Source organism: Artemia sp. Qi Xiang Cuo, chromosome 17 (assembly GCF_049724085.1).
Source record: "Artemia sp. Qi Xiang Cuo chromosome 17, ASM4972408v1, whole genome shotgun sequence".
Classification (NCBI taxonomy): Eukaryota; Metazoa; Arthropoda; class Branchiopoda; order Anostraca; family Artemiidae; genus Artemia; species Artemia sp. Qi Xiang Cuo.
The window spans coordinates 26,536,998-26,553,571 of NC_142810.1; the positions used below are offsets into that span (position 1 = coordinate 26,536,998).

Genomic DNA, 16,574 nt, shown 5'->3' on the forward strand with positions numbered 1-16,574 from the left:
GTCTTTTTCTTCTTTTCAAGCGGTTTACAAATCCATCTGCAGAAAAATATCTTCTCTGTTAATTTATTTTGAAATCATAAGCTAAATAAATTTAAAGTTTTGTCGTTAAAAAGTATTCTTTTTAAATCCATTCATTTGAGAAATAGCCTATAGAAGGAACGATTGGCTGGATGAAACTTTCAATTTAAGCAATATATTTATCTTTTTTTTAGGGCACAAATGACTCTAGCCTTTTGTGGGGACTTGGGGCATAGTGATACAACCTTTCTGAGTCGTAAAAATTCGTTTTAAGTTAAATTTCATCGTTCATTGTAATTTCTGCTCATTTTAGGTCAGATATCTTATGCAAGCTAAGTTTTTACTCGTTTTGAGTTTCAAGACACTTTGTTTTTTGTTGTTTTTTTTTAGTTTTATTTATGTTTTTGCTTCAATGACTAGAACTTTGAATAGTAGCATTTAAAAAAAGAAAGAAAATGACAAAAACAATTTCTTTTTCATGTAGATTCAAAAAATGTGAAGTAGATTTCGATTCCGTTTTTCTAACACATATCGATAGGTGGAATCCTTTCATCAGAATAACTGAGACCCAGTTCCTTAAACCCTCTCCTGCTTCGATATGTGTATATATTGAATACACCTATGGTCATATTGACCAAACTTCAGAATTTTACCTTTTATCCCTTCTTGGAAGTAAGTCTGGGAAATTTACGGGTCTGAACTCAGAATACAATCTTTTTAAAATATTTATTTGCATTATAATCACTTTTTCTGCAGCAACATAGAAAAGACACAGCCAGACAGTACTTTATTCATTATTTTTAAATCAGTGACCTGAAGACAGGGTGGTAAACGTAGACACTGCCTTTCGTGCCTGAATTTTAACCAGCATTATTTCAGCTTTTTAGAACATATACTTTTGATCCAATCGTGTTTTCACCTTTAAATGCCGCAATCCACCCGGTTTCATCATATACATATTAACCCGGTACACTGGACGAGCACAATATCCCACTGCTTAATCATCTATATTTAATAATGCTAACTCATAGCAGGGGGAGATTCAGAATTGTTTAGAGTGTCCATTACAGGCAAAAACACGAGACAATTTGCCAACAATTTGGCCCTTTTTTAAGGGTCATTCACCCGGCACTTGTGCATAAATTTCTTTCGCGTGACAACTTCGAAAACAAAGCACAAAAATAGGGAGCTTTACTTTTATGTATAGATTTATATAATATTTTAAAGTTGTAGCATATATGTTTTTTATTTATATTTTGAATTTTTTTATTTAGGGAGTCAAAACAGAAAATTTTTAATTGTTTGTAAAACCGTAATCACCCGGATATTTCGGAGTCCTGTATACCTTTTTCATGCGTATGTGCCTCCCAATCACAGTAATATTTCTAAAACCATGCATAAGCAAACTTCAAAATTTGGTATTAACTAGTGTTAAAGATTAGATAAATGCAGAAACAGTTTATGCCATATTTACTTATTTTGATTGTGAACATGTTAGCCAAGCAGAATTTTGAGAAGAATATTCTGACTGGTCAGGTATAAATAAGTTCAAGTTGATTAAACTTCGATTTTGGATTGAGATAAGGCTGGTGGCTCGGTAAACATCTAATGTTACTGGATTTGAATCCGTCTAATTTCAAAGTTATAATTAGTTGAATCTCAATATTAGTAAAATTTCAGTGAGAATGGGATTTTACTAACATGTAATTTAGTTCATAAGTGATGTGTATGAATTGAATTACTGGGTGTGTATGAACTTGAATTACTGGGGGGGCATTTTTTGTTTGCAAGGAATAAAACATCAGAGGATTTATCAAGAGAAGGAGTGCTCAAGAGCCTCAAAAATTGCTTTTTAGGCCCAGTGCCCGCGGGACAACTGTTTTGAGACTAGAATTGCTAACCGATTGCGCAACAACTGCTTTGTGAACATGGCCTTGAAGAAGAGTGGGGGACCGCGCACGAGGCAATCCAGATGAGACTGGTTCCCAATCAGTCTAAAACCGATTCCTTATGAGCCTCTAGCCCTGGTCACAGTTGCGTTGCAGAGAATTTAACATAAAAAAAACCGAGCGTCAGCAGAAGCAGATCGAAGTGTGGCTGAATACTTCAAAGCTAAAAAAGCTAAGCTCAACGCAAACGAGACAGAGATTACGTCTGGGAAAATTGACAAGCAAGAGAGTCTCAAAATGTTTTTGCTTAGCTTAATGCCAGAATTAGAAGACCCCAATGGCGCTCAAATAAAGGTGTTCAAACGACGAGTTTTCCCACTTATTGACGAGATAGCGACTACATTACTGCACCAACCACCGATGTCTACATACAACATACTAGTCTCACCGCAGTCTGATTCATCTCATGTGTCGCAAATGTCATCGCATTCGCAGGCAACCGGATTTTATCAATTAGATAAAAACAACTGATCCACAAACCACTCGCGTTCGTGGGAGGTGACACGTTTCATTTTGGTTGTAAACTGGTCGTAAATCAGTTGCAGATGAGACTAGTCTCCAACTGTTGTCTTGAAACAGTTGCCCTGTGGGTGCTGGGCCTTAGCCTAAAGTTTCCTCTTTGAGGAGGAAGAGGCCTTCAGATAATCTTTAGAACAATTGAACATTCAATGGAAGGCCTCTGCTTTAAGTATATTAATAAGGTTGTACGACATTTTTGAAACGAAATTCAAAACCCGCCTTCTGCCAAAAAAAGTTTTTAGTTATTTGATGTACCATTCTCAGTAATGAGTCTTGTACTGTTGATTGGTGGCGTTGGTAAAATCGATATGTGTCTCAGTTTTATTTATTTATCCGTGTTCAAAACATGTCTTAACTCTTATATGCTCTGCAACGTAATAACTTAAGACTGATATTGCTCATTTTCTATGGGATTGTGCTTTTAGTTTGGATGGACGAGTCAATCTTGCTCCTTTCCTTTTTCAATTCCTCTGTCAGCTTCAAAGTCTCTAAGCTTGAACGCTTTAACCGATGTCCTTTTTATCTTAAAAAAGAATACTTTTTTGAAAAGCAGTATACCAGCCTTGTATATTTCCAGAGAAAATATTGTGAATGTGTCTTTAAAAAAAACATCAAGCCCCAACGGAAAGTAGAGCTCCTAAAGCTGGGTATTAAAAGTAGGCTGATAAAAGTAAGTGATTAAATGAAAAGTTCGAGGAAAGTTTTATGTTTTTTTTAGTGAATCGGGATTGGAGTCCCCCCCCTCCCATTAAATTCACTTGGATGAATAAATTGTTATGAAATACCTCTGACAGTTATTTCATATGTTGTTTGTTTAAGAACTACTGATAAAACTTATGACTCCTTACAAGTCTGTAAAAACGTTTAAACAATGTTCAATGTCAAAGCACCAACGTCAACCCAATGTACTACAAAACGCCACATTTGGGATCTCAATGGTGAATATCATATACAATAGGCTAGCAATAGGTTTTTTAATCCATTGATAATTTCTTTTTTTTTCAGTTCTTCATCTCGAATGCAAATGCTAAAAAGTGACTAAGTGTTTCTATATTTGTTCTCCTTTTACTCGTTTATTTAGAAATAAAATTTTTACCCTTTTATTGATTGTGGCATGATTATTAATTTATTGGTATTTATTTGGAAATGTATTGGTATAAGGATTATATCCCAACGGAATACAAAAGGAGAAAGAGCAATACTTGTGGTTTCCATAAGTTACTCATTTTATGACAGTTTTATGACTGATTTTTAAAATATTATGATCGATCTCATTCAAGTCCACACTTTTTTGTTCAGTCACTCAGAAAACCGGAAAATCCTCCTTAGGAGATTCACACAACTACATTTCATTTAAAATACGTTATTTCATTATAGAAACTTACTTTCGCAACATATTAATCGAATATATTGGCAACTCAGCATCATCTATGTTTAATCAATCATTTTTGCAAGCCCAACCTAAACAATTATGTGGTTTTCACAATAGTGCTATATTTTACTTCAAATCAAGTGCTTAAGAAAAAACGGTGCTTTTGTGAATATCATGACTGTAAAACAGTTCACAACGTTAAAATTTCTACTAAATTAATATTAAGCTTATAACCGAAAAGAAACGCTATTACTCGTGCAAATTATGGAAAATTAGACTGAAATCCAGGCAATTGTTGATAGACACGCGAACTCCTCTCAAATGAACCTAAACAAGCTTCTGGTTATAACATTGGCTGGAAACTCACTCTAAATGAAAATTTACTATGGTAGCAGATGAAGATTTTTAAATATTCCCTGATTTAAGGTCCCCCTCGAAGACAAATCAGGCCGAGCAAGGTCAGGAAATGTTATTCTCATCACCTCTAGAACGACTGAGGGGATTTTGCGAGACTATCACACAAACTTGAAGTTTTTCTCAGTTAGTTTATCGAACTCTTCCATGAAATTTTGGTCGTGAGTAAACCCATATTTAGAGGAGGGGTTAGGGGGTTTGAACCTCCCTCTGCGAAACGTTTGTCCGACTCGAAAAAACGTAAAAAATACATAAACGCATTTTTATGTATATTTATACCCCCCCCCCCCCCCGAACAAAAATCCTGGACACAGCCCTGGCTGTGAGGCTTTGCTTAAAGTCTATGTTCCCTGCGCTATTTTGGTATATTTTTGTTCTGCTCTCCTAGGGTTTTAATATAAATCGACGAAAGGCGAGTTTTGCTATCACTCCACGATTGAGGTTCAGTTCCATCTATTCAACAAAAACATTAATTTGGTGAACAGGGTTTTTTATATTGTAAATTCGTTTGAAATCGTCACAAAAGGGACAATTTTCCTATTTTTTAAGCAAGTTTGGATCCTTCTCTAAAAAAAATCATTCTCCAAATCGTTCTGGCTCAGTGAATAGATACATATGAGACTAATTCAGTTATACAAGTATTTTGTCCTTTCGGTGCAAGTTCCAGCCGCCGGTTTGTTTTAAAGTCACTCGTTTCAGAGGGAGCATAGCCTATACCGAAAAGCTAAGGACGAACATAAACGTTATTTGAGAATGAAATGGAAGATGGGATTCATTTTCCTGTGAGTAGCAATGATTGGAAAAAAGCGGTTCTTTAAATTCTGATAATGAATTAATTCTGTTAAATTTGATTTTTTAAAAATAATCAGTTTGATCAATTTTTATCAATTTAAAATTCCAATTTTTCAATTGAATTGTTTGAATCAAATCGGAAACAAATTTTTCATAAATTTCGAGTTTTGATGAATTTATTATTATTGTTTATATTAGCAAAAATTATCAGATAAATTTTGATAAATTATACAGTGACGGCATAAATAACATGGTCTGGCCATCTTAACCTTGCTTTGATTAAAGCTCTAGAAAATGGGATCGAACCGATTTTCCGTATAGGTTGTTGTTTTATATGTGATCAGTCAAGCGAGTGACCAAAACTATTTTTAGACAGGGTCTTTGGCACACGTTTAAAAAATCTTTCTCGGCCTTTCGAATGCCGATTGGATCAATCCTCAGCTTGGACTCAGCTCGCCCTTACACTTACCCTGGACTCCAATTATTTTCACACTGCGTTACCGAAAATCTGCAGCTTCGTCTTAGATTGTTGCTTTGTAAAAAATAAGGACTTCGCTCGTGTTTGTACCAAATGCGGACTTACCTCGCTATTGTATTGAGTCAGAGCTTGACTTGTTTTTATACTGAGTCAGGTCTTGCTATTTTTGACATCGAGTCAAAATTTGGCTCCTTTTTGCACCGCATTCGAACTTGGTTTGTTTTTGTGTCGTGGACCTATCTTGCTTTTACAAAGATTCAGGGCATGACTCGTTTTCGCAAAATCAATTAGAAAGACTGGACTTCTGGTTTTACATCGACTTAAGATTTGTTTCTTAGAGTCAAGAGCTTGTTTTTGTACCTAGTCACAACTTAGATTTTCTTAGATCAAGTCGCCTTCAGCTTGGACAGGTCTCATTTTTGCAGTGATTCCGGAATTAGCTCGTTGCTGCACTGAGTCAGGACTTGGCAAATTCTTGCAATCAATCAGATCACAGCTTCGCACTAAATCATGATTTAGCGGACTTAGTTGCATCGAACAAACTTCGCTTGTTTTTTCAACAATTTAGGAGTTGGCTGGATTTTCCACCGATTCGGTCCAAAGCTTGAACTTCGCTTTTTTTGTCCAGCGAGTCAGGAGTTAGCTTGGACAGAGTCAGTTCACACCATGAACTTAGCTTGCTGTTCTATCAAGTCACAACTTAAGCAACTTCTGAGTCGGAAGTTAGGGCTTAGCTAGTTGTTTTGGCAACAAGCCAGCCAGCGGCTGGTACTTAGCGCATTTCTGCAATGTGATTGACAATTCCTGCATAATTCGAGTTTATATATGTAGCAACATGCCTACCTTTCCACTATAGGTTGATGTTTAAGCATTTCATCAAGCGAAGCTCGATCCCCTGATACTCTCTCAATCTAATGAACAAATACTTCGTTAACGCTGACCAGGAAATGGAATTTCCATTATTATACAAGAAAAGAAAAATTCAACTTAAAATTCATGCCTTCCTCAACGTATGAAATAATTATTTATCCTTTTTTGACTTTTCAAACTGTTTATAATGACCAGTTACCGTTTAATGAGCGGTAAGGAGCAGGTTAATGAAATGAGTGGTAAAAGGTGTAACTCAAGGAAATATCAACCGAAACTAAAAAAATGGCAGTTTGAGGGTAATATGTACCTAAGATAAATTCTATTTTCACCTCGTTCCAATTACGTAAAGTTTTTCGAGTACAAAATTACCTATCAATGAGAATGTCATGAAATTAGACAGTTTGTATGGCTTTAATTGGGAAGGGGGAAAGCTAAAATTCTACTATGTTTCTCATTTATTTTCTTTTTAATGAGTTTCTTTTTTTAATGTTTTTAAGAGTTTCTTTTTTTAATGTTCTTTATAGAAGTGAAAATCATTAACTATTTATCTGAATCGAGATTTTGTATCAATGGAAAAAGTATATGATTCTTTAGAAATGATTTAATTATACTCTTGCTACTGAAGCAATAACGCAACCGTAATAGTGAATATAAAAAAAAGGATCAAACCCCCATTGAGATAACAGTCCGTATTCGTATGTTTACATTATCTAAATTTCTGATGATAAAAATGTTTAATTCAAATTCAGCCTTTATAAGTTAATATATCCATGGGTTACACTTTTTTACAGTTGACTACTTTAATTTCTGTGACCACTCTAACCTTCTACGACTGGTGATATGAACAGGATTCAGATAGATTAATTTAAATTTTGTGGATTGCTGCTGTATTTTCTACCGTGAACCAAAAACCAGTTTCTTGTGAGTAATTTAGGCGTTTGATATGATTTCAAAGTTAGGGATACAGCATAGGAAACTTTCAGATATGGCTTATGCGTGTTTATGCCATCAAATCGTCTTATCCGATTTTTTCGTTGATTATGTGTTATTCTATTGTGTGTTTTTTCCTTCTTGCTGTTACTCCTCCCTTATACATTTATGCACGTTTTGGTGGTTATAAAGACGTAAATAAATGAATTTGTATTAACTTTTGATACCCAGGCAAAAAGAGGACAAAGAAACTGCATCCCAATGAAATTTACAATAGTACAGTACAGCTTTTTGGGAAATAAGTTTTGTAACAATTACACAACCAAAACATTACGAGAGGGAGGAGGTTAGACAATTTTCTATAAATAAGGGTTTGATGACAATAAAAAAAAATGATTTAAAATTACTTTTTTTACTTTTTCGTTGGGGGGCGGGGGGTCATTTGATGGATATTAGGAGATCCCCTCCCCCTTATTCAGGCATGAGCATAACTCAAATAGGCTTCAAAGGATTTTAAGGCTAATGATCCTCACTTATGATAATGACCCTAACTTATAACGCGTTATAATAATCATATCAGGAAATAAAAGTAAAAACGTTGTCTTAACCTCTCCCTTCAGAAATCCCAAAATATTTACAGTCCCAAAAATTTCTTATATTTTCATATAATTTGCATGTTCCTTGTGGGTTTTTTTAGTCCCTCTTCCCGCTTGTCATTTTTCTGTTTTTATGTAATAGTACGAAGAGGCAGCTTTCAAGCTAGTAAACAACAGAACTTTTATTAGCAAAATCTTGAAAATTGAAATATCAAAGAGAAAAATCAAGGCTCCACTTCTCCAAAATATATATTTTTATCACTTGACACAGAAGAAATAATAGGCTCACTAGGATGAAACTGTACATCATTGACGCTTCCATTGTGTCCTGGAAGACGGTAAGCAACTTTTCTTGAGAACACATCCCACACATAAACCAGTCGATCAGCTGATCCTGCAGCAATGCGATTCCCTTTTGGTGACCAAGAACATCGTAAAAGGTTCTTTTCAAAATTATGTTGGTTTCCACTAAATATTTTTAAGCACCGGTCACCAGGACAATAAGGCCTAACGTCCCAAATACGAAGAGTACCATCCATAGAATTTGACAATAACAAATTACCATCTGGACTTAATGAAAGGCCAGTTACTGTATCACCATGTCCAGACAGTTTATAAAGAACAACTTTCTTCCTCAAATCCCAGACTTTAACATCATTATCAACACCTCCTGATATAACACACTCAGAAGAATCATTGAAAGTAACTGCTGTTACAGGATAATTTGCATTAAAATTATGGCATTCTCCTTTGCGTCGTGCATCCCACACACGAACAGTACAGTCATCTGCACCACTGCAAATAAACTGCACACCACGACGCGACATATGGCAGGAGTTGACAAATGAAGTATGTCCTTTGAGCTTCTTTAATCTACTTCCAGTGAATGGATCCCACAGTGAGACAATTTTATCGGTGGATGCAGTTGCCATCAGTGATCCATCAGTGTTAAATTGCAAGTCCAGAATAGCGCCAGTATGACCTATAAAAATATAGCATAAAGAATATCAAAAATGATCCTCTAAAACTTCGCACACATAACCATTTTGTTGCTACTCTATACTAGGGTCCAAGCAATATATCGGCCGACCGATATTATCGGGCCGATATGAGGGTCAGTGTCATTATCGGATATCGGGAAAAAGATATCGGTTATCGGCCTATAAATATATATATATATATATATTTTTAAGCGCAACTTGTCCAGAAAACGGCACCAGATTTCCTCAGTTAATTTTGGCTTGTCCAGTCCTTGGGGGTGGAGCCACCAGCTAAGTCGGACCATGGTGGAGAGAGCTGCGCATGTGAGTCAAAAGAAGTCAAAATATATTTGTTGTCAATACTTGTCAAAAACAAACCCAGTGCAGCGATGTTCTAAACATACGCTGACTTCAAGAACGTACATCCCCTACCAAAACACTAAAAAGAATACAATAAACAATACATATCTGTTTAATGAATGTCCACTTGCATGGGTGAAAGACACAAGGTTCAATCGGTTAAAACCAAGAAAAACCCCCTTCAAACTTAAAACTCTAGCTACACGCCTGTATCCAATGTGACTAGCATGGATTCAATTACTAAGAGACCATATCATATGAATGTAAAGTAAAGTTTTCACATGAATATGTGAATGATTAAAACTCAAAAGTCCCGCTATTGAAATTTGGGTTTTGGACAATCAATTTCAATAAATATCTTTGGCTTCTTTCAATAAGATTTTCACGTATTTGTGTTTATGTAACTAAACCGGCTTCTTTGATTCAATTTTTTTTCTTATTTGTCACTTCCGCAAATATTCACCATTTCATTTGTGCGCTCAGAAGCTGTTGATCAGAAAAAGTAAAAAAAAAAAAAATCGAACAATTCTTGTAAATGGTCTAATTTTTGGAATCCACAGTAAATTATTGAGGCTGTTCCTTGGTGTGTAATAGACCAGGGACAAACATGTGAGTATGAATATGGGCAGAGAATGGGGGGTTTAAACTTTAGATGGGGAATTTATTTGCAAATTAAATCGGTATTGTATCTGTACGCTACCGATATATCGGTATCTCACTCCAAAAATCCAAAATGGCCCATCTTTTGCCTCTAAATTCGCAAAAGTAGTTAGGCAAAGCCGTGTTTGATTTAGAGCAATTTACGAAAATATTAGAAAAATCTATGTAATTCTTTTCTTTTTTAGAATTGCGTATCTTGCATATTTTAATATGAACAATGGTCTATGGAAAAATTTTGAGGACAAATTCCTGTTTGATAATAGCATCAATAGCTTTTTATGTTTTACATCCTTATTGAGCTAATTTCTGCCCATTTTGTGTTCTAAATCCACTTCTTAATTGTACTGTAAAATGTGTTTCTAAGTTTAATGTCATGAGAAATAGCATAATTGTGCCTAAAATAGATGGCTGCGTTTTTACAGATAAAACTTTTATAGTGAATTATCATAAATGTTCAGCTTCTAAATTTAATAGTGGAAATAATTAATCTAAATCAAGCACATTTAGCACTCAATGGCAGAGGAACTAAATATAGCATGAAATAAAAATTGGACTGAGTTAGATTTGCAGATGAATTGAAGATAGGGCCTAATGGAGTGCTAAAAGCAAATTAGAGCATCTTGAACGGGTTAATTATAGCGTGTTAACAATCACAATATTTCAAAGAGAGAGTATTCATGAAATCTCATCTACTACTGTATTTAGCTTCTGCTCAATGAAAACTGGTATATAAAAAATTCCGTATATTATAAGAAGCGCAAATATATGATGGTAAAACCAAGCAGAAGTTAAACCTACGAAACTGCCCCACCTTAGTTCACCAACATAAATCCTAAAATACTCTTTAAAACAGAGAATATCTATTGTACAATTAGAGGTAAAAAGATTCTTAAACAAATTGGAAGAGACAGAAAATATAATTAAATTTTACCAGATTATCTGAAGTTTCAATGTAGAGTGCAGGAACTTAAGATTGAAGCTGACGAGGCAAGTCTGGCGATAAGAAATTGTTAAACCCCAAAGATCGTGTGTATCACCCAGCTTGTTGTGCTCTACAAAGCAAGCAAAAAGCTTATGGTTTCCCATCCAGCCTTTAGGTAGGAGATTACTTATAAAGCCTCAGCAGTCTTACTTATGCAATATCTTGCAGAGATATGAATTGGAGGCAGGGGAGGGAGCAACTGCCCTCTATTAGAGAAGTTGTGCAATTGGAGTGTTTGCCAGATAACGTAATAGCAGTGACAGTTTTTCCTTTTAATACGGACAATTTGATTTGGATAATTTGAATGCAGAAATTTGGATGTCGGAGTATGGTGGAAAAAACTGACAGGCTCCCACGTTCCACCGGGCCCCCTCCAATAAGGGTGTTTGCCTCCACATTACGTGGCCCTGTCCGCTAAAGATAAGTCAACTTTCGATTTATTGGATTATTATTTTCATCTTTAGAAGGGAGATTTGGCGGTAGCTCGGTTCAAGGGATATCCCCTCTGGCCAGTCCGGATTGTTAACATAACAAACCAAAAAAAGTCTATGCCAAAATGCATTTTTTTTTTTTTTTGCTACGGGTCCCATCACTTTCAGACTGTGGTGGAAGAGCATCTTCTGTCATAGTGGAAATTATGCCGAAGCTTCGAAAAAAACCGCTAAGGGCGTTAATCATGCTTTTCGTGAGTGTGAATCTTCTCGAGATCTTTACAATAACTTCATAAAGAAGAAAACTGAGAGAGGCGCGGGTAGTGATTTAACTGCTTTGACCGAATCAACTGCATCCTAAAAACAACTTACTTTAGCCCAAGATGAAGTTACAAAGCTTAAATTTGACCAAGCAAAAGAAATAGAAAAAAAAGTTCAGAAAAAAGGGGTTTCCTTGACAGGTGTAGCAGGCTAATCGCAACAAGCTACTCTGAACCCTGAACTTATTATTTCGGAAATACGTGACACAATCACTTTAGAATACAACACAAAGTTTGAGAAAATAGAAAAAACTGTTTTCATCTTTGGATAGCCCGATTCAGTCATTAGAACTTTGGGTGGCTACTATTGAGGAAAAGCTGGATGATTACGAACAGGATAACTTACATGATTCTTTAGTTTTTTTTTGTTTTTTTTTGGAGTGAAGCAGGACCCCAGAAATGACCTGGGTACTACTGTTCTTGATATAGTGAAGAAAATGGGTGTAAATGTCCAGAAATAACAATTGTTGTATGTAAACCGTTTTTACAGACTTTTGAATGCTGCTCGGAATATCCAGACACCTACGACTGTTGCGCCAGTTATTGTGAAATTTGCAACTAAAGATACGGCGTATACTGTTTTCAGAGCGAAATCAAAGCTGGCGAAATCGGGCGTATTTGTCACGGAATATCTTAAAAAAATGAAAAAAGTGATTTTTGAAGCCGCAAGAGGCAGATATGGTGTATGTTTTATTGTTTTTTTTTGTTTTTATTTTTTTTTAAGAAAAGAGAGATTAGTTTGTTTCTTTGAATTTGTTTGACTGTAGTTCGGGTGACATCTCCTCCTTGGGTGAGAGACTACTTCAATTTGAAAATAATCCAATAGATGTTCCTAGCTTGATTAATAATTCAGTAGGCCAGTCTAATAAATGACCATCAAATCCTTATTTGTCAGTTAGTTGTAAATATGCATCGGATTTTGATCGAGTATTCAAACGAGATGGTAGTTTCTCTGTGCTTCAGGTTAATGTAAAGGGTCTTTGTTCATCATTTGATGAGTTTGTGGAACATTACATTCTGCATGCATTCCAACTCGCATTGCTCACACTACTGCTTGTTTGCTTGATAATATTTTTTCATCGTTGACCTTGGTGCAAAATTTTGTATTGACAAGTGATATCTCAGACCGTTTTCCTGTTTTTTCCACGTATAATTTTTCCGATGCGTTGCCAAGGAGGAACCAAGGAGCAGGTTTTTTTCTCTTTAAAATTTAATGATCAGGGTTTGCATCTTCTTAGGTCACGGTTGGCGGCTTGTTTGTGGAGTATTTCTGAAAATAAATCTGATATAGGTTCTTTGTTTAATTATTTTTATGATTCTTTGAAAGAAGTTACCTTGGATACATGTGATGCGCCCCAGTCGAATCCGGCATCGAAAAAAACAACCCCTTTGAATCCTTGGATGACTCCGGGACTCCTTAAAAGTTTGAGGAAGAAAAATAATCTTTGGAAGGCTTACAGGTCTTCTAAGCCATCTTCTTGTTGTTCTCGACTTCAACTTTTCAAAGCTTATTGACGTTTATAATTCGTGTTACCGAAAGACCAAATTGTTATTTTATTACTGAAAGTTCCCTGAATATGGTAAAGACACTAGAAAGAATGGCAGGTAATCGAATTTGTTATTAGACCATCTTTTCTGCCTCCTTCTACCCCTTCAAGTATTGTGATGGAAGGCGAAAATGTAGAGGGTGAGCTAAAAGTTCAAGATGCGTTTACTTCCTATTTTGCTAATATCGGCAAAACTAAAGCCTCTTCTGTAAGTCCTTCTTCTTCTCTACCTGACTTTAGGGCTAACCTTAGACCGCTTTATCCTAAATCAATGGAATTGGAACCTGCCTCTGAAACTGAAATAGCCAGAATTGTCAATGGTTTGAAGGGTTCTTCATCTTCTCGCCCAGACCGTATTCCGACTAAGTTTGTAAAGTTCATTCTTCCTGTCATCATTTCTGCCCTCACGAGACAATCTTTCTTTCGAAAATGGTGTTTTCCCAAGTATTTTAAAGCGTGCTTGCGTTATCATTCTTTTTAAAGGTGGATCAAGGAATGATCCTGCAAATTATCGTCCCGTATCTATTTTATCAATGTTTGTTAAAATTCTTGAAAAGGCTGTGTTTTCTCAAGTACTTGATTTTCTTGATTCCAGAAGTTATTTCACTGATTTTCCATTTGTATTTAGGACGAGGCTGTTAACTGAGCATGCATGCACAAATCTTTTAAATTATTTACATTCAGTTCTTGACCCTGGTCTGTCTCTTTTTCTCTATGTACGAAAAGAATTTGACTCATTAACGCACAAAATTCTTCTTTGGAAACTGTCCCGTCCCATATTGGTATAAGAGGGAATGCTTATTCTTGGTTTTTATCATATTTATCTTGTCGAGTCATCTCGGTTGATCCGCACTTTTCTAACCCTTTGGGAATAGAGTTTGGGGTTCCACAAGGATCTGTCATTGGACCGATACTCTTTTTAATCTACGTCAATGATCTTATTAATGCGGTTCAAAATTTAAAACCTACCATTTGCTGTCATCTTTGTCAACCAGCATCCGTCACTAATTGTGACAGGAGTTCGTCCTTACCGGATGCACTTATTGCTTTTGCTGATGACAGTACTCATGGCACAGCTGGTAGAACTGAGTCTGATCTTCGTTCAAAGATAAATGTCCTTTTTGAAAGAGTTATCAAATGGTTTGATGTAAATTATCTTGCCTTAAATGTCGGGAAGTCATTTTTTCTCGTTTACTCCAGAGTTTCAAAGGCTTGCCCCGACTTAAATGAAATACAAGTATCAAGAGGTTCTCTAAGTAGACCTAAGGACCGTTACGTTCGATTCCTAGGCATCTTGCTTGACGAAAATCTTTCCTTCAAACATCATATTGACCTGATTAAAATGAAAGTTTCCGGCAGTCCTGGAATCGTTAGAAAGCTTAAACACATATTTCCAGGGTCGATTCTTAGAATCTTTTTCTACAGCCTAGTTCAGTCTTATGTTTCATATTGTTCTGTTATTTGGATGTCAACTTTTCCATCGTCTCTGATACCACTTTCAAAACTAAATGATAAAGTAAGGACTCTTATTAAGGAAACTAACAAATCTTGACTTAAACCCTTACTTGATTTGATATCTCTCTATTTTCTTTCCTGTTCTTCCTTCATCTTTTTACAGTTGCAAGGACATCTTCCTGCTGGTCTTTGTAACAATATATCTTTTGTTTTTGATCAATCGACTTATCATCTCTGCATTTCCAGCAATTTACAGATTCTTCATAATCCATCAATGAGGTCTGACTTCACCCCTCTGACAACTTGCAACAGGATTTGGAACACGCTCCAAGTGTCTGCACGAAGCTGCCACTCGTTTGGTATGTTCAAAAATTATGTTAGAGATTTTGTAGCTAGTAATTAAGTTTTTTTCCGGGTTCCCTTGGAGTTGATGTCTCTGGATTGAGTTGGATATTTATTTGAGTTGGTGAATTAATGTGTTATCCCCTGCCTATCTTGTCATTCTGGGGATTATTAAGGTGGGCGACTGGATTTTTTTTCTTTTTTTTTTATTTTGTTTATATTTTTTTTTTTGTGTGTTGGTATTTTTTTCTCCCCTGTTCTGTCCCGGCCATGAAGCCTTATGGGGGAGATTTTGTTGATGTAGTTTTTTGTTTATGATTTTTATAGTTAAATAAAGAACTCACTCACTCATGGATTTTGAAAAATATTTTTTTGGTCTCTTCATTTAAAAAATTCGATAAAAATCCTCCCCTTGTCCCTATGTTTTTGTAAATAGGCGCCCCTGATGCCTGTATAATTCAAGTAGTGTTTATGCTAGAAGTGCAATGTTAAAATCATCTAAAATGTTTCTTCCGCCTTTCTTAAGATAGTTTTCTTTTTAGTTCTATCACTTGAAATGTTATTTGAAATATCTTGACGTAATATATAAATAATTTTTAAATGATAAGATTATGATCACTGGTATATGAATGCTCACGAAAATACCAATAGTGCAAAATTAAGATTTTTTCAGGCGAATAAAAAAATATAAAAATCAACTCCCATTTCAATTTTAAAATTTTTAATGCACAGACACTAATATTTATCACCAGCTCTTAACTACCAAACCTGAGACTCCTTTTCAGCCAGTCATAAAGCAACTCGTACAAAAGAAAATTATAAATTACAACTGAAAAGTAATCTTAGCTTGAACTTATCCTCATTTCAAAACTAAAAAAAAGAAGAAAATCCGAAATAAGCTAAGTTGCTTCATGTGAGACCAGTTCTAAATCCCACACATTTTTTTTATTTGTATCAAGAGATTAAATTATAGGAGCCAAAGAGGTTGATTATAAATCTCTCTTGGAGAGGCCGGATGTAAGAAAAAATACATATTTTGTGGCCGAAAAGACCGAATCTCCCATCGATATAATTTTATAGTAGAGCAAATATAAACATTTTGAGCTTCTAAAGATTTTTGTCCTCTACGATTCATGCTCAAGCCACATTATAGTCAGACTTGTGGATAAAACTAAAATCATGCATGACCAAAAAGCCTAAGTATCACATGTGTAATTTAGTGAGTTGTGCTTGGATCAACCTCTTAAGAGTAATTTCTATAACTGACGAATCAGAGTAAAGATTTAAGGCATAATCTTTTTGTTTTGAAAAGACGAAACCTTAGAATAGAATTTTCTATCTGTATTATGAATCAAGTTTAGAGATGTAAACAGATAGCATTAGTAGACAATAGTTGGGAACAATTTAATGTTGATATTGGCTTTTCAAACCAATGTCTTGTTACTTCAATTTTCGGCTTCAATAGCGCAAGTGTAACATTAAAATCAATAAAAAACTAACATATTTGTTACTAAGAGACAAGACTTTAAAAGTTGAGGAATGTAGCTGATTGATTTAGT

General features: G+C 35.3%; 2 protein-coding genes across 3 annotated transcripts in view; one reads left to right on the forward strand and one right to left on the reverse strand.

Annotated features, from left to right (window-relative positions):
- The window catches only part of LOC148942056 (ATP-dependent DNA helicase DDX11), a 54,157-nt gene extending 50,568 nt beyond the window's left edge, over nt 1-3,589 (forward strand). For both annotated transcript variants that reach the window (XM_089103713.1, XM_089103714.1), the window contains exon 11: nt 3,492-3,589. In XM_089103713.1, the coding sequence (XP_088959839.1) occupies nt 3,492-3,524 (33 nt within the window). In that variant the 3' untranslated portion in view covers nt 3,525-3,589. The remainder of the gene's footprint in view (nt 1-3,491) is intronic.
- A 4,505-nt stretch (nt 3,590-8,094) lies between these two features.
- The window catches only part of LOC148942057 (U5 small nuclear ribonucleoprotein 40 kDa protein-like), a 30,556-nt gene continuing 22,076 nt past the window's right edge, over nt 8,095-16,574 (reverse strand). The window contains exon 3 of the mRNA XM_089103576.1: nt 8,095-8,920. Coding sequence (XP_088959702.1) covers nt 8,163-8,920 — 758 coding nt within the window. The 3' untranslated portion in view covers nt 8,095-8,162. The remainder of the gene's footprint in view (nt 8,921-16,574) is intronic.